General features: G+C 36.7%; 4 protein-coding genes across 5 annotated transcripts; 2 read left to right on the forward strand and 2 right to left on the reverse strand.

The window, feature by feature from the left end:
* Window positions 1-540: 540 nt before the first annotated feature.
* LOC121747484 lies at window positions 541-3970 on the reverse strand. The gene is made up of 4 exons (XM_042141523.1): window positions 3524-3970; window positions 3025-3298; window positions 2283-2408; window positions 541-906 (listed from the first exon to the last, which is right to left on the reverse strand). The coding sequence occupies exons 1-4, from the start codon at window positions 3860-3862 to the stop codon at window positions 800-802; spliced, it is 846 nt and encodes a 281-aa protein (XP_041997457.1). The 5' UTR covers window positions 3863-3970; the 3' UTR covers window positions 541-799.
* Window positions 3971-8337: 4367 nt separating this feature from the next.
* Window positions 8338-10236, forward strand: LOC121748557 (ras-related protein Rab11C-like). The gene is made up of 3 exons (XM_042142988.1): window positions 8338-8576; window positions 8756-8977; window positions 9510-10236. The coding sequence occupies exons 2-3, from the start codon at window positions 8813-8815 to the stop codon at window positions 9996-9998; spliced, it is 654 nt and encodes a 217-aa protein (XP_041998922.1). The 5' UTR covers window positions 8338-8576; window positions 8756-8812; the 3' UTR covers window positions 9999-10236.
* Window positions 10237-10368: 132 nt separating this feature from the next.
* On the reverse strand, window positions 10369-12871 carry LOC121746906 (metal tolerance protein B-like). 2 transcript variants are annotated; one of them, XM_042140863.1, is made up of 3 exons: window positions 12603-12871; window positions 11711-11843; window positions 10369-11605 (listed from the first exon to the last, which is right to left on the reverse strand). In XM_042140863.1, exon 3 carries the CDS (start codon window positions 11603-11605, stop codon window positions 10469-10471), a length of 1137 nt encoding a protein of 378 aa, XP_041996797.1. In that variant the 5' UTR covers window positions 11711-11843; window positions 12603-12871; the 3' UTR covers window positions 10369-10468. The 2 variants fall into 2 exon arrangements, with proteins under 2 accessions (XP_041996797.1, XP_041996796.1); XM_042140862.1 differs by having other exon boundaries at window positions 12479-12871.
* An 897-nt stretch (window positions 12872-13768) lies between these two features.
* Window positions 13769-17850, forward strand: LOC121746418 (serine/threonine-protein phosphatase PP1 isozyme 2-like). The gene is made up of 4 exons (XM_042140243.1): window positions 13769-14484; window positions 15545-16104; window positions 16184-16396; window positions 17508-17850. The coding sequence occupies exons 1-3, from the start codon at window positions 14298-14300 to the stop codon at window positions 16349-16351; spliced, it is 915 nt and encodes a 304-aa protein (XP_041996177.1). The 5' UTR covers window positions 13769-14297; the 3' UTR covers window positions 16352-16396; window positions 17508-17850.
* The last annotated feature ends 491 nt before the right edge of the window (window positions 17851-18341 follow it).

Below are 18341 nucleotides of genomic sequence, written 5' to 3' on the forward strand. Positions count from 1 at the left end.
ATGTGTTGACTTTTACTATAAAGGGAAATGACTCTATTACTATGAAACGTACTAAAATGGCAAAATGACTCTATTACTATGGAACGGAGGGAGTACTAATTAGAATACTTACAAAGACATTTCAAAACTCATGGGCTAAATGACTACGCAATGGGCTGGATTGCAAGTATTTTTTATTTCTAATTAGTATATAGTGGTATGATTTTGATAAATGGAGTACTATCTTTATATAAAAAATCATTTTGATAGTGTAAAAGTAATAAAGATAAAAATAGGAAGATAGAGAAAATAATTAAAATATTATTAGTGAAAAATAGAATCTAACTTATCATAAATAGAGACTGATATTATCGTTTTAGGAGAATTTTTACTATTAATTGGAATGGAAATAGATATCCATACATTGTTTGTGTAGCATAACTTATTGGAATGTACGTAGTTTAATTAATATTGAAAGTGTCCATAAGCTGTTCATGCACCATCCCTTAATCCTAACAGTCATGCATTTACAAGATAATTTTTCAATTTGTATTCCAACAAATAAAAACTGGTAATATTACAGACTAGAAAATTAGGAAGGATGATATCAATTACATATCATATGATAGTGCAGTGTTGATTGTTTGTTTAATTCTTATTTTTAGTTTGACTTTTGCATCATTTCTATACATATGATGAAGTAGCCATTGCTAATATTTGCCGGCTCCTTAATTATTCTTTGAGATAATACCATAAGCCAAAACTAATGTATTTTTCTTCACTATAAAATAATGATTTAATTGATGAAAACGACGATATTTCAGTAAGTCCATTCTTGGGGTAGTATTTGCATCTCATCAACCATGTTTGTTGTCTCCATTTCGAACTTTGCATGTATATTTCCTTCTCTTTTTGATCTCGTATCATCTGCAAAAGGTAATGTTAAATTGTATTGTAGTATGTGTTTTGTATTCAATTTGAGTACGTCATTATTTAAAAATAAGTTTAATGTGACACACAATACGAGTTTTAATAAAAAAAGTGATTGATATATTGTGAGAATGAATGATGTCATGATTCCCACATTAAAAATAACTACTATTAGAGCATCCACACTAGTGCCTAGCGCACCGCCTTGCAGCCGCATAGCGGATTTAGAGAAAAAAAACCGCCTAGCGCTCGGCAGTTCCGCGGCGCTAGGCGGTGCGCTAGGCGATCCGCTAGGCGCTATTGCAGCGTCCGGATCGCCTAGCGCACCGCCTAGCGCGAATTTTTATTTATTTTTTGTTTCCGAAACACTATATATACGCGACTTGCCCGTATATGTATTATTGTATTTTTTTAAATTATTGTACTTTTTAAAATTTTAATAGTATTATTAATATTTCCCGTATATGTCTCGTAAATTAAATTTCATATATTGTGTGATTGTTAATTATTTCATTTTGTAAATATTTGTTAATAGTGATATGGATATTATGTGGTTAGGCTATGGCTGGGCTATTGCTGGGCTATTTGTTTGTTTTGATGATGTGACAGGAGGATTTTTAGTACTGATGATGTGGCAGTGGCTAGGCTATGGCTGGGCTATTCCTATTGTGGATGGCCTTAGATCCGATTGAAAATATATTGCGAGGGGAGAGGATAGTAGTGTACTATGTGCTAAAAAAATATATAAAAACGTAAATATATAAGTATAAATATAAACTTTTCCCTTTAAATAGATATGGGGCAAATCCAAGACGAAATGAAGAGAAATTTAGAGTACAAGGAAAAATGTAAAAAGAGGAAAAATTAGATAAGAACTCTATGTTTTAACTTTTTATATTTATATATATAGTCTTAGAACGACTAATTTTATAACAATAGATTATTGCGTGTCCGAGTTTACATAATTTATTTATGACATACTAGGATACTCCATAAAAGTGCTACAAGAACGCTATGTTTGTATTAAGTTTTGGATAAGGTAATAGTCACTACAAAATAGATATATAGAGGTGGCGTTCGGTTGCCATGACTAATATCATGAGACTATCCATCTAGGATTAAGTTGTGGGATTATTTTAGTTAGAGGGGAAGGCTATAACTAATTATCATGAGACTATCCATCTAGGATTAAGTTGAAGGGTTCAATCTTATTAACCAAACATGATACATATTTAATCATGAGATTTAATCTTGCCAACCGAACACTCCCAGAGTGTACGAATTTGCTAATTAATTAATACTAGAACATTAATATATGAGTATATACTAATCCCCATTTCCCCTCAAAGTATAAGTGTGGATGCGGAAGGTACCTTTAGGTGAAGCGTGATGGAAAAATTCAGCCGTTGATGATGATGGGGCTTCGGAATTTGAAAGCCTTGTAAAGTGGAGTTCAATAGCTTCTAGAACCCTAGTGGGTATCAGAACCGTCGAAAGACCTATTGAAATACAAGTAAATTAATTATTTAGTTATATGTTTAATAAAAATTAGTACTATTTGAAACATGCAAGCCAATGTTTCAATCTCAACTCTCACCAATGTAGTTGAAATAGTAATAGTATGATACTTTCTTTTTCAACTATTACCTAAACTGGTAATATTGTTAAACTTTGTAAGAGTGATTATTACAATTTAATCAAATTTTTAACTAAAATAACTACTATCTTAATATAAAAAATTATGTACTTAGATTTGATTTTGAGAAGTTGCTTTCCATTATGGTATAAAAAACGCACCAACAAAAAAGTTAATATTTCAAGTACTCAGAAAAGGACAGTCCATCCATAGTTCCACACACCAAACAAAAAAATTTAATGAAAAATTTATAACCTCCCTTTTTCTCTTTGCTAGGGAGCAGGATTTATAAAAATCTAAGCCCTCCTAAGTCTTATCTCTCTAATTCTCTGTCGATAGTTACAATATCATTAATCTCGTGACTTTGTTATAATAACATACGATCCCAATGAGATTTTTTTTAAATGATACTAATAAGAATATAAGATGTCTCACTTTCATCCAAAACCATCAATTTTTTCTATATAATAGTAATATACCTGATTTCTTTTTTTTCTCAACCGGATTGTTAGTTACTTGAGGCAAGAAGACACCGGTTCCGGATCTCGATCCGGGTTGGCCAAGAAAGATGGCCCGCATACCCGATCCGTTCTGCACCTCCCTACCCGACCCACTTCTCAACTCCCCATCTCTGCATCGCCCTTGTTTCTGCCCTGCTTTCCGAGTTCGCATCTGCTGAGTCAACTCAGCTCCCTTAACCCTTCTACCTCTCGAAACACCAATATAATCCCCCACAGCCAATTGATTATTGAACTGAAAGAGCAACAAAAACATTTTTTAATATGTTCACAAAAATTAACTTATTTTCAATTTATTAACACTTCACAATATAACGCTCATTTAAGATAAGACCATACAATATCAATTATTTTTATTAAAATTCGTATCACAACCGTTACTGAAATTATTTTCTAAACTGATAAAGTAATACACATGCATATTAATTTTATTAAAATATTCAATTATATGGAGTAGTACCTTACTGCATGGAGTCCGGTTCGCATGATGAAGAACCGGGCGGTTCATGTTAAACCCGTACTTACAAACCGGATTATTTTCTTCCACTTCCTCTTCGTGAAGCATGAACTCGGCCATTTGACGACTCAACTCAGCGGCGAAATCGGCACCATCGTCGCTCTCTGACGAGCCCAGCTCGGAGCCGAAAGGCGTGGTGAAACTGGACGAGGACGAGTCACAAGCAGACGAACTCGGGCTCCTCCACTGCGGCATGATCGCGCTGCTGTTATCACGAATTTCTTCTTGCTTGAATAAATCAGCATACAACAACGTTTTGTTCTTTTCAAAATCGAAACCCATTTGATCTCAGCTTTTCGACTACTCAAATGCTAATTTGGTGTTGAAGGGATTAAGATCTTGGTAGATTTTATTGTTATATGATATGAGTGTGAGTCTTTATATATAGTGGTTAATTTGATCTAAACCCAACTGCCATTTGTTGGAGTCTGAATCTAAATTCAACCGGTTTGTTTAGCTATATATTGGAATGGAATTATTTAATAGTATTTTAAATATGCTGTCTTAATAAGTCTCAACCAAGGTTGTTGCTCTGTTTTAGTTGAAATATTTGGTACAAATGGTGTAAACTGAGACTTCAATTGGGAACTACCCACATACAGTATATTTTTTCTACTAAATAATTAAAATAATATGTTTAGAAATTTAAATTTATATAAACCCATAAAGTTGAACTCATTTGATGATACAATAGCTAGATTTTTTAATTTGAAGTAGTGAAATGTATATGGGAAATGTGGAGTGGAGAAAATGGTTGTGTTGTGGTTAGAGTTAGTTAGTGATCTACATGATTGACCCATTATTGTTCAACCGCCAACATTGGATTTAGTTTTTGGTTTTGGTGGCACATAATTTTTCTTCTTTTATAGTGCGATGATTGCACCTATATTTCGACAACATATTCCAACCTTTTTCCCACTCCATAATATAAGGTATATTGATGTTAAAAAAATTATTGTAATAGTAAGATTTGAGACTTTAATGATCACAAAGCAATTGGGAGAGGCTACACCACGTACAAGGAGATTAGCTAACTAACAATTCAATGATCATTTAATCAGTGTATTTATTGGGTACATCTATGGATTTTAACCTAGCTAGACGCCTATACACTGATCTTGATTAAATGTATGTATATGTGGATCGGCCTAGCCTACTTTGTTTAACTTTTAAAATTGTATTCTTCTTTAATTGGTTAATTTCCATGGCTTGACCACATATTTTATTTTTCTTGGTATGGGTAGAAGTTATATTATGATTGCCAAATTGTTTAAATGAAGATGTTTACATATGGATATTTTTACATAAACTTAGATGGTGTACGGTTTGCAAAGATTGTATCCGAGATTAAATTTGTAATGTGTTTGGTTTATGAGATTCAATCCTACAACTTAATCCTAGATGGATAATCATAGAATAATTAGTCGTAGCTAACCTCCTATGACTAAAATAATCTCACAACTCAATCCTAGATTGTATCTAGGTATTATTTTATCTTGAAAACCGAACGCCACCTTAATTGATAACAAAAAAGATTAGGTGTATAGTACACCATGCATTCATCAATAAATATCTTACTTGTTTACCAAGAATTTTAAAAGATGTTAAGAGCATCCGCAGCGGCGTCTCGCTGAGGGCTCGGTCTCATCCCGGCGAGACGAGCCCGCAGCGAGACGTCGCTGTAGGTGCTCCGTATCGTCGCTTAGCTCGGGGGGAAGGGGGTGGCGAGACAGCCCGCCACGCGCCAGCACCACGTGGCGAGCTTTGGCGCGCGGCGTGACGCTCACTCACCGGCACGCGAGTCGGCGTCGTCATGCTGACGCAATAAATATTTTTTAAAAAAAATAATTTTCCTTAAAAAAAATTAAAAAAATTAATGGTAATATTACAGTTTGAAAACGGTAATTTTTTTTTTGTTTTCTTTTTTTTATTCTATAAATACTTCTATTTAACATTTTTCATTCTACACACAAACACACTATCTCTCAAATTTTTTTCTTCTTAACACTATCATATCATCTCTCTTTTCCTCTCCAATTCTTCTCCAAAATTTAATCCATTCATGGATCCATTTGAGCAAATGCGTCGAATAATGGAAGAATCGCTAGAAGAAGATCGACGTAGGGAGGAGGGGGAGGAAGCCGCGGCGCATCAAAAGCGACCCCGAAAATACATCCATCGTGACCGGGAGGAAGCCGCCGCAAGGTTGGTATGAGATTACTTCTGTGAGAACCCGGTATGGAGATGTACCTACTTCCGTTGTCGTTTCCGCGTGCAGCGGGAGCTATTTATGCATATCGCAAATACATTGGCGGCCCGGGAAGAGTACTTCCAAGAAGGGTTCGACGCTACTGACCGTCTCAGTCTCACGACGCTCCAGAAATGTACTGCAGCAATCCTTCAGCTTGCTACTGGACAAACAGCGGATTTGTTCGACGAGTACCTGCACATTGGGGAAAGCACTGGGAGACTGTGTTTGATGAACTTCTGCAAAGGCGTCCGGACAGCCTTCACCGACGAATTTCTCAAGAAGCCAAGCACCGCATATTGTCAGTTTCTGCTCCGACTTCACGAAACAGTGCACGGATTCATCGGGATGCTCGGCAGCGTCGAATTGCATGCATCGGCAATGGAAGAATTGCCCTGTGGCGTGGAAGGGATCATACACGACCTGCTACAAAGGCATCCACCCCACCGTTATACTCGAGGCCGTTGCCGACTACCGGCTATGGATTTGGCATGTGTTTTTCTGGGTCCCCGGATCGAACAACGACGTCAACGTGCTCAACCAATCCGACCTATTCAGGGAAGTTTTGAACGGTAAAGCGTCGGCCATGAACTTCACCGCTAACAACCGCCAGTATAAAATGGGGTACTATCTTGCCGACGACATCTACCCGAACGTTCAACAGGCCGATAAACGAAAAACAAGCTCTTTTTGCGCAGAAGCAAGAGGCTGCTTGCAAGGATGTGGAGAGAGCGTTCGGGGTTCTACAAGCTCGATTCAACATTATCAAATCCTCGGCTCGTACGTGGTTTATGCAGAATATGGTCGACATCATGTATACGTGCATAATCTTGCACAACATGATTGTCGTCGACGAACGACCTGAGGCGGGAAATTGGTTCGACCCTGAAACCCCGGGAAGCTCTACCGCAAGTAGTCCGCCTCGCAGTGGAGTGCATCCGTCTTTGCAAGAGCGGTTGTGTGTACGTGATTCTATCGCCCACGCCCAACTCCAGGAGGATCTAATGGAACACGTTTGGGCAAAATTTGGCAACCGTTAGACGATCACCGAATCACTTTCCATGATTATGCGGATTTCAATAAATTGTAATATTAGGATTTCAATTATGTATTTTTCGTATTTTCGGTAGACGCACATGATCTAATGGAGCATGTTTGGACAAAATTTGGCAACCGTTAGACGATCACCGCATCACTTTCCATGATTATGCGGATTTCAATAAATTGCAATATTAGAATTTCAATTATGTATTTTTCGTATCTTCGGATGTTGTAATTTTCGGCAGACGCACATGATCGTCACTAGAGAACTCCTTCTTCTGCTTCTTTGCCTCCATTTTTTTTATGATTTGAGTTTTGAGATTTTGAATTTAGAGAGAGTGAGAGGAAGATACACTGTAGAATTTCATTTTAAGATTTTAATTGTGTGTTTTTTTTGTTTTTTTAGGATTTTAAATTGTAATTTTCTTTTATTTAATAAAGTGTGTTTTTATTAATTGAATTTATTGGAAATAAAAAAATAAAAAATGAAATTGAATGAATAGTTAAGTGATGAGATGGTTAAAATATTGATGAATGCAGGTGTTGTCTCTTAGTTAAGAGATGAGTTAAAAAGTACAGTGAGGCCCATAAATAGTGAATGGATGAGACGGTTAAGAGACGATATTGAGGCACGAATGCGGATGGCCTAATAAGTAAAGTGACTTGAAGAATAAATGATTCTAATACAACTTCCAGTTCCATATATTTATATACATTTGAGAGAGATATAGGTCTTGTGTTAATTATGGAAATGGGCTTGGATGGGGAGTGAAAGAGAGGTGGGCCTTGTTTTAGTTACGGATATGGGCTTGGAATTCTCTATGTGCGATTAATATACTACTCCTAGTACTATAAAATTTTAGTTGTTGCATGCTAAATATTTAGTAAAATATTGTTTTTAGTTTTGGCATGATGTTTCAAATCCATATGTGAAAATTATGACAAATAACCGTGTTGATATTGTTATAATAGTAGTACTACTATATTTGAAATTATAGTAAAAAAATTACAAATGAGCCCTTTGTGCTTTTAAAGTGTTTCAACAAAAGTTGAATGGCACAACTTTTTGTTATTAGTTGAATCTTTTTTCGTACTTATTTATTTTGGCTTCATGGAATCATAGATATATTCTGTTGGATAGTCAATAATTTTATACTATCAACTAATCATATTATTATTTTCAAAACAACAACATATTTTTACATTTTGGTTCTATTCTCAATAATCAAATGTACACCTATTACCGAACTTGAAACGTGGCTCCAACACCATATGCTACAACCCAAATCTTGTTAGGTGCAAGATGCATTTAATTTTTCTAACAAAGTGTTCCCTATATTCAAATTAATTATACTAAAGTAAACTTCAACAAATACAAATGCAATCTCTATAATCACACCATATTTAATCATTTTTATGGTGATGTCCACACAACATTCCATCAAATTCCAACTCATTATTTTTTGTCAACATTCAACACAACACCATTAATTGCACCAATCAATGCATAGTTAAACAGTGGGAATCTCCACGTCATCACACCACCAAATTGTTTTCGTATCAGCAAATGAAATTTTGCAAACACAATGGTAATCGCAATTTGGTAAACGGTAAAACCCCATTCATTCATCATATACAAACTCTGTTTCATTTTTTTCGGTTTTCAATCTCCGCGTTCCCATTTTCGCTCCAGATCTCTCCTTCGCGGTGAGTCCAATTTTAATCTTCTCGATTCATACACAGATATTTGATTATTTCCTGTTTCAGATGATTTCATCTATGTGTTTTGAGTAATCTCGGCATCGAAATGGTTGGATCTGATTGCTCTTAAAATAGGGTTCATTTTATTCAATCTGTTTTAGCTGGTCTTTTGTTTTGGCGTGTAGGCATGTGAGGGAGTTGAAACTGAGAATAATCGAGGAGACGACGAGTGAGAAGAGGAGATGGCGAGTAGAGTGGATCACGAGTATGATTATCTGTTCAAGATCGTGTTGATTGGCGACTCAGGAGTGGGGAAATCCAACATTCTGTCGCGTTTCACCAGAAATGAGTTCTGTTTGGAGTCGAAATCGACCATCGGAGTTGAATTTGCCACCAGAACTCTTCAGGTTAATCATTAATTTTGTGTTTTATTGTTTGTCTATACGCAATTCGATGATTGAATGTAGTTTTGATTTGTGAGATGCCAAGGGAGCCCTAACTGTTCTACTATGTTTTTTTGTGTACTTTCAATGTTGTGATTTGATTTGTGTGATTATATTTGTATTTTGAAGTTGTTTGGCAATTTTCTGGTTGGAAACTTAGCTTGTTGAAGTTTAGAGAAATGGACTTAGTTGTTACGTTTTGAATGTTCTATCATGATTTTGACGTTGGGATGTTGATTGAACATGTTCTATCATGATTATGATTAGGCATACCTAAATGGTTCAGTTTAAACGTTTTTTTCATGGTGTAAAGTTTCTTAAGATGATTGCTGGTTGTGAAATCTGTTTGTTTTGAATGATGAACGCTTCTTGGGAGGGATAATCCTCGTCTGTTTTACAGTATAAATCATGCTTTGATTGCAAAAAAGTGGTACTATTCCTTGTACACATCTATGTTTTTGAGACGGATCTGATGCGTCTGTGTTGTACGATATAGATAGAAGGAAAGACGGTGAAGGCCCAAATATGGGACACCGCAGGTCAGGAAAGGTATCGGGCGATTACAAGTGCTTACTACAGAGGAGCTGTTGGCGCGTTCCTCGTCTATGACATAACCAAGAAGCAAACCTTTGACAACGTCCAAAGATGGCTTCGTGAGTTGAGAGATCACGCAGATTCTAATATTGTCATCATGATGACAGGGAACAAATCTGATCTCAACCATCTCAGAGTTGTTGCAGAGGAAGATGGCCAAACTTTGGCCGAGAAGGAAGGGCTCTCGTTCCTCGAGACATCAGCGCTGGAGGCACTTAACATCGAGAAGGCATTCCAGACTATTTTGACAGAAATACACCAGATTATTAGCAAGAAGGCATTGGCAGCACAGGAAGCTGCTGCTTCGACTGCGGTTCCTGGTCAGGGCACGACCATCAATGTCAGTGATTCATTGGGGAACGTAAAGAGAGGAGGCTGCTGTTCTTCTTGAAACTTTCAGAGATGATGTCGATATAAAACTTTTGCTCTGTTTACTTTTTAAAAAATTGTTTCTTTTTCCAGAAGTCTTGTAGAATATACTGAAATGTGGCAGTGAAAAGATGATATTCGAGACTGAAAATACCTTAGTTTTTGGGGTAAATTTGTTGTGTTGGAATGGTGAGAGTACTAATTTTGGTTGCCTTTGAAATGACTTTATATTACCTCTACATTTCTACACTTGATATCAATTCAGTGTCTCTCTCTCTCTGAAGAAAGCATGTTTATCTTATTACTGAATGTTGTTGATTTTTGAGAGCTGTCATCAATATTAAATGATCAATTCACAATAACTATATGAAATGTGCATTTAATTCATCTGGTTTCAACTATCAAGAGTGTTTTTATTGTCACGCAATAATGTAATTGTGGAGAAGGAATACAGTTATACAGTTGAAGAGAAAAAATGACAATATTAGTATATCACTCTTGTTCAACTTGTATTGTTACATGATAAATTTTGTAGGTTAGTTCACAGTATTCCCTAATCTCTTGCAGTATTCCTTGAGGGCCGACTTCAGCTCCAATCACAACATGACACGATAACACGTGCTTACCTGACGTGATGGCCCAGATGTGAAGATCGTGAACGTGGTGAACCCCTGTGATCAGTTTGAGACCATTTTCAAGACGAGCAGCATCAATGTCGGCTGGCGCCCTCTCCATCAGCACGTGGACTATATCCCTTATAATGGTGAAGGTAGTTGTTAGAGCAAAAGTGGTGAACAGTAGCGTGCAAATCAGATCGGCCACTAGCCATTTCGGTTTTACCCATATAATAACACCAGCAACCATTGCAGCAACGGATTGTATGCAGTCGCATATTATATGCAAGTATGCCCCTCGAATGTTGATGTTCAACATGTGACTGCTCCCATGTGGAGTTGAGACGAGATTCGTACTTTCTTCATCTCCAGTTCTTGATTCCTCTCCTTCATGGCTATGGCCCTCATCGTTGCAGGTATGATGAGAATGGTCGTGATGAGAATGGTCGTGGTGAGAATGGCCATGGTGATGGTCGTGACCAAGCCAAAGAACCAAGATAACATTAATAACCAAGCTGAAGGCAGCGAGTACAAACATGAGTAGGCCATTCACTTCCGTCTGCTTCGTGATAAGCCTTTTGATCGCTTCATAGATCAAAGATACAGACATGACCCATATGAGCTGCACTGATAGGAGTGCTCCAATAACTTCAACACGATGGTACCCGAAAGAATGTTCTGGTGTTGCTGTCCAACCGGATACCCAAACAGTGAAGAGAGAAATGGAGAATCCAGCAATATCAGACAGCAAGTGAGCTGCATCAGTAAGAATAGCCAGGCTGTTAGCTTTCAGACCTCCAAGAATCTCGACTACCATGACTATAAGGTAACAGACTATAAGCCCGCAAAGTTTGGTAGCTGCCTTTGACCGCTGTGCTGAATCTGACTGACTGTAGCCATGCTCTGAGAATGGACAAGTGCTGCTGCACGAGAACTTGTGACTTCGAATGGCTATCCCCGAATCTATTATCTTGACTTGCGATAATTCAACTGAATCAGAGTTCTCCTGCCCCATCTGAAAATGAGAATTCATCCAAGAAACATATCAACCAACAAAGATGAATTAAAAGTAGATCACAAAGCCTCATCCGTCTTTCGTTATCAAATGCAAACTTCTTACCTCAGCCCCCTGCCTTGACCCTTGAGAAAGGAATAGCTGCAGCAATGCCTCACTGCTTGGTCAAGCTTCACAATTCTTCGATTGCAGCGAAACTTGAAGCTTAAGATACCAAGAAAGAGGTGAACAGACCAACCTAATCAAATCAATATAAGGAATAAGCTAGGAAATGTACAACAGATTGCAAGGAAACAGATCCAGTTTCACATAAAACAATCCCACAAGCGTCCAATGTAAGAGGAAAGCTATTCATCATACGTAATTCATTCAGACAACTGATTCAAAGACACGGTTTCAACATGAAGTTAACTGATTCAAAGGTGTAGCCAAGTTTATCAAGACACGATTTTTAATCACAAAATTGATTCAGACAGGTATTGCAATGCTTGAGGAAACCAATGTCACAATCACACAACTGATTCAAGAATGCCAAGAGTATTATCAATACAATCAAACACACATACGCAAAGAAAACCTCTAAAGAATAACCTAAAATGTAAGGAAATAGTAGTAACTAATTCAAAGGAATGCAAGTGGTCCAGTTCATCACAGGGCTCAACCAGACAGCAGTGAGGAAACAAAAGTCACCTTCACAAAACTGATTCAGAAAAAGTAGTCACACTACTGATTAAGAACATTCTCAACATAATCAAACATACATAACCAAAAAAATGGTTTAAATAGTAACCCAAAAAGTAGGCAAAAAGCAGGACTTCAGCAATCAGAAATGGAAAAGGGAACAAAATCAAAAAGTAAAAAAAAAACACTTACTATTACGAGTGATTAAAGCGTTAAGAGAGAAGCCAGTTGAGATCGCACCAGTCGTTGAAAGAGTAAGCGGAAAAAAAAACAAGCTTTATGTGTTGAATGGAGGGAATCAAGAAAGAGCACTCACGCAAACAACAACATGCGACAAAAAAATTGTGCTCATACTTCTTTATCTCCTCCCATTTTCAACAACAAGACAAACGGCGGCCAATGCTGAATCGAAGAAACTGAATGAAAGCTGAATCTGTGCATTTATTTATACTTTCCTAAAAGTCGATCTCATCTTCCAAACATTTTTCGGCAAATTAACATGAATTTAGGTTGACTTCCTCAGTTGCAGTCCAATTTTATTTTTATGCAATGCAATTTAGAAAAGAAAAAAAATGCGGAAGAATATTTTCTTCAAGTATAGATTTACTTTCAGACAATAAATATTTTTTAAACAAACAATGATAAGTACAATAAAAAAGTCGTATGCCATGTGATAGAAATTACTATGAATTGATTTATGGGAAGGTAATCTGTAACTTAAATATCAATTTAATACAAATAACTTAATTTTTAATAAATATTAAGTAAATGGATTATACAAAGTGATTATTTTGAATTGGATAGATCTTAAATTTAATACGAAATTTGACTTGACTGGAAATCTTCCCTTTCTTTTTCATTATTAATAATTTAATAAGGAGTAAATGTTTAGAATGGCACTTGGTTTATCGTTTACCTTTTTGCATTGAATTGACTTTCCACTATAGACTATAGTAGCAGTATTTATTAACATGTTGTAAAATAAAATACTATAGTCAGCAAAAATTAATATCTACAGATCCTAGGTTATGAAATAAATCTACTCCAATAAGTGAAAAACTAAAAATACTCCTATAAACATAATTGTGTATAATAAACCTTAATTAAAAATTTGTACATAGAAATGAAATCTGAAGAAATTGAAATTGGTTAAGAAAATTAAAGGATCTCAAATAATTTCGTGCTTCAGAATAAACATTACATAATGCACCCTAATTAGCCAAAAAATCAGATTTACTGACCTTTGACCCCTCAAGCATTTGGGAGGATTTACCGTAATCTCCATTCGTTGTCAGATTTCACTAATCTAATTTTTGGTATTATAATGAGATAATATTTCAAATAATTGTGTAATAATACTAACAAGATATAAACTGAAATGATTGTGTACTGAAAGTTAAAATGTTTTAATCTTAAAAATGTACTACTACTAATAAAATAAAAAAAAAGATATAAATAATTATGTATAGAAAATGAAGAACCTTGGCAACCCTAGCTAGCCCCCAAATTCAATCAAACAACGCCTCTATCTTTCTCTGGCTATGGCGCAGCACTAACAGGACCCAACAAAAGAAGAGAGGAGAAGCATAACACAACACGAGTGCAGAAGAAGAAGGAGGAGGAGGAGGAGGAGGAGGAGGAGGAGGAGGAGAAGACGCGGTCCACTCCAAATATCTCCGTAGCATAGGCAATTACGCATCCGCAGCGGATTTACCGATTCACAACATTCTTTTTCTCCCTTTATTTAATCAAATGCAACCCAATAAATCCACTGCTTCTCTTTGCATGAACTTTTAGTCTTCTCCGCCGCATCGGACTTAGACTCCTCAATACCTAGTTGCCTTTTTCCTCTTTTCGAGCTCAAGATCATTTCTTTGCTGCGATTACCCTGCAAATTGAGCCCCGGAGGAATTTCGGCTTCTTTTTTTCGATTTCCCTTTTTTGTGCTTCTCTTGGTTTCGTTAATCTAGGGTTTGTAATTTTTTCTGAGAGCTTTTTGGAGGTGGGTAGAATGGCGGGGATTGAGCCTGCCGTGCTGGACGACATCATCAATCGGCTATTGGAGTTCCGGAACGCGAGGACTGTGCGCCAGGTGCAGCTGTCCGAGAACGAGATCCGTGCTCTCTGCGCCACGTCGCGGGAAATCTTCCTATCGCAGCCTAATCTCCTCGAGCTCGAAGCACCTATCAAGATCTGCGGTATACTTTCCGTTCATCCCCTTTTCATCCTGTCCGCTTATTTGTGCTTTCATCATCTGCACAATGTGAAAAAAATTTGAATTTCTGGTGACTCGTTAGAAATGGTGATGGTGTCGGAATTTTTTTATGCTGTTAAATTTTCTCAGCAAAATGGGATGAATTAATGGATGATAATAATGTTCCATGAGTTGCATAAAGAGGTTGCCGTGTAAGAATCAGTAGAGCCTCATTCTGGTGTTGCACAGCTGTCAAATGTCGTGAGTTTTGTAGGGTTTAGTTCTGTTATTAGGTCAATTGAAGCTGTTTTGCATTGTTTCTTAATGCTACTTTTCATTTATGTGTAGCTTTGTAACAGAATGGTCCTGGATTATATAGAATAACTAAAGAAGGGTGAATATCTTGCTTAAGTTTTCATTTTCCCATCTCATGAACTTGCTTTACGTGTAGTTTGAAAATATTGCAAGTAATGGCCTCTTTGGGAATTTGAACTATTATATTGCACCAATCATTTCGCTTTTCAGACTTTTAATGCATTGTAAGGCCTGAAAGTATGAAGAATCTATTAGTGAGTAAAGATGCCTTTTGGAAGAAGCAGCTACCACACATTTTAAAGATTCTCATTTTTCTCACAGTCAACTAATTCTTCTGTGCCAAAAGTTAAATCTAGAGTTACTGGTATTGTTAGCCCACTGAGATACTGTTAGTGCTAAATCGTATGCAAGTTGAAGAGACTCTTTTGTTTATTAAGAAACTTCTACTCGTTTAGACTTTAGCGTAATGCAAACTTGCTTGTTTGTGGCTTTAAGAAAAATTTGTTTGTATATTGTCACATGACTAACTTCCTCCTATGTGCCTGAGCGAGATTCTAGAGGTGTTAGCATTGCACTAGAATTTTTTATTTAAATAAATCAACTTATCAGTATGTATTAAAACATAAAAAAGATGCATGCTCCTCTATTGTTGAGTTGGAGCCCTTCTTTGCTGTTTGTGGAATTTTCAGTTTCCTTTTCATTTCACCAGAGAAAAATTGTGATTTAGTTACTTATTTTGTGGATCCCAGGTGATATTCACGGACAATATGGAGATCTTTTGAGGCTTTTTGAATATGGAGGATTCCCGCCCGAGGCCAATTATCTGTTCTTAGGGGATTATGTTGATCGAGGCAAACAGAGTTTGGAGACAATCTGCCTTCTTCTTGCCTACAAGATCAAATATCCCGAAAATTTCTTTCTCTTGAGAGGGAATCACGAATGTGCTTCTATCAACAGGATATATGGATTCTATGATGAATGCAAGCGCCGTTTTAATGTTAGGTTGTGGAAAGTTTTCACTGATTGCTTTAACTGCCTTCCTGTAGCAGCTCTTATAGATGATAAGATTCTTTGCATGCATGGTGGTCTTTCTCCTGATCTAACAAACATGGATCAAATAAGAAATTTAACTCGTCCAACGGATATTCCTGAGTCTGGTCTGCTTTGTGATATACTTTGGTCTGATCCGAGTAGAGAAGTTAAAGGTTGGGGGATGAATGACAGAGGAGTCTCATACACATTTGGTCAAAATAAAGTGGCTGAATTTCTAACGCAACATGATATGGACCTCATTTGTCGTGCCCACCAGGTATTGTTACTTACTATTTTTTCTTTCAGTACTCCCACATTTGGATATAGTATCTGATGATGTGGTCTTGTTTGAGCAGGTTGTAGAAGATGGCTATGAATTTTTCGCTGATAGGCAACTAGTAACCATATTTTCTGCCCCCAACTACTGTGGCGAGTTTGACAATGCTGGAGCTATGATGAGCGTTGATGAGAGTTTGATGTGCTCATTTCAGATTCTAAAACCAAGTGATAAAAAGCGCTTTTAAAGCAAGTGCTCTCATAATGTTCCTGGCTCTCGGAGACTTATCCAGGTTTGTTTGATTTCCTTCTCTTCCAACCTTGTATTTTAGTACATTATAGCAATTTAAGCAGTTCCTTTTTTTCTTTGTATTGCCTTCTTTATATGTTTTCTATTTTTGGATGGTTATCTCTTTCATGATGAAATTGTTATGCAATTTGGTGAAATGTTTAGAGGATAATTATTTATTAAAAGATTAAATTCTTGCTTACCATTATGCTGGTATTTGATCTATGATTTTCATGCTCTGTACCATGTTTGTGCCTTCTCTCTTTCTCGGTTAATAATTCCTATAGTATTTCTGACACATGTCTCTAGCTTTGGACTTGTTTATTTAAAATGTAAAATAAGACTTTATGGCCCATGTTTTGCATTTCTCATTGGATTTCCAAATTCCAACTACATAATCATTAATCCATTGAGTAAGTAGTTGCATATTCTGTCATACTTCGTCAAGATTTATATTTTGCATACCAAAATGACTAACGATATTCTTTTAGCCAATTTTGTTCCTTCAATACATAATTTCCCTGGTGAACTAGCTGTATTTTCGTAAAGTCAGAATGACATTGTAATTGTTTGCCATTTTAGTCCCTTCCACATGGTTGGGTGCAGTGGCCTGGTTGTATATATGGACAGTATGGTATCTGGATCTCATTTTAGATAATATTTTCAAACCCTTGCAATCAGTTCTTTTATAGAGACAATGAATATTTACTTAATTTAGTGGGAAATTCCTTTTGAATTTAAATTTTCTACCCCAAGGCCCAATTAAAAGTGTCTCTGTAGCTGGCGTAGTTTAATGAACTACACCACTGCCAGGAATGTATTTAAGTAGGATTCTTTTGTAACACCATGTGTCGTTTGCCCCTTATTCTAGTAGATGTAATCAGAGTTATGAAAAATGTGAAGAATGAGTAAATAAAACACTCTTCATTGGTACATACTTAGAAGGGAACAGAAGTCATTTGAGTTATATTTGGTATGATATCATGTTTGTTATACTTGCACTAAGTTTGCTTAAGCCTTGCAAATTGTTATAATCCTTGATGATTAAAACTGTGTACGAATGAATGTGTTCTCGTTTAGTGACCTTATTTATATTGGCCGTTTCAATTTTGTAGGACTCGGAGACATGAACATGGTACTAAGGCATTGTCCGATGACAGAATGTTTAAGAAACTTGTTCATGTATTGTTTCCTGAGGTGGATACCCCCTAAAAAACTGATTCAGAGGCAACTATGATCAAATGGCCCCAAGTGCTGTAGTTTTGTTTTATCATTCCCTTTTTTCCGAACGCAGTTTATGATTCGACTGGGTAAATCAACATTTTTTTTGGTAAATTGCGATGTAAGTGTAGATTTACTGCTAAATTTATGAGTTGTCTCCTGATAACTGTTTTGATGAATCTTTCACATTGTAACGTTGATTAATTTCAGTTTGAGTATTTTGGCATTGGTAGTGAATTGGTGATGCTACTCTTGTCTCACTCAGATTTAGCATTGGAATTTATCTTACAAATTTATTTAACTCCCCTTATTTAACAGAATTGTTAGCTATAAACGAAATAACTTATTGTTACCGAGTCTAATTAGTAAAATGGGTTTCTTTACTCGAAATACCCACTCATGGATTAATTTTTTAGTGTCCAAGAAAAACTAATATTAGGGTATCCACAATGGGACGCCGATGTTACGCCCGATGCGTGCCATCGTCCGCGGGCGCCATCATCCGCCCCATTGTGGGTGCCCGCCATCGTCTGCGCCCTACGCCCACACTCGATGCATCGTCTGCGGTTGAAGCGCGGACGATGGCCTATCGTCCGCGCCATTGTGGGATTGGCGGACGATAGGCCATCGTCCGCGCCATCGGGCGTCCCATTACGGGATCGATGGACGATGCCACGCGTTTTTAATTTTTTTTTTCTATTTAAATTTCGTTTCTCATTCACTTGTTC

Source organism: Salvia splendens, chromosome 9, assembly GCF_004379255.2.
Source record: "Salvia splendens isolate huo1 chromosome 9, SspV2, whole genome shotgun sequence".
Classification (NCBI taxonomy): domain Eukaryota; kingdom Viridiplantae; phylum Streptophyta; class Magnoliopsida; order Lamiales; family Lamiaceae; genus Salvia; species Salvia splendens.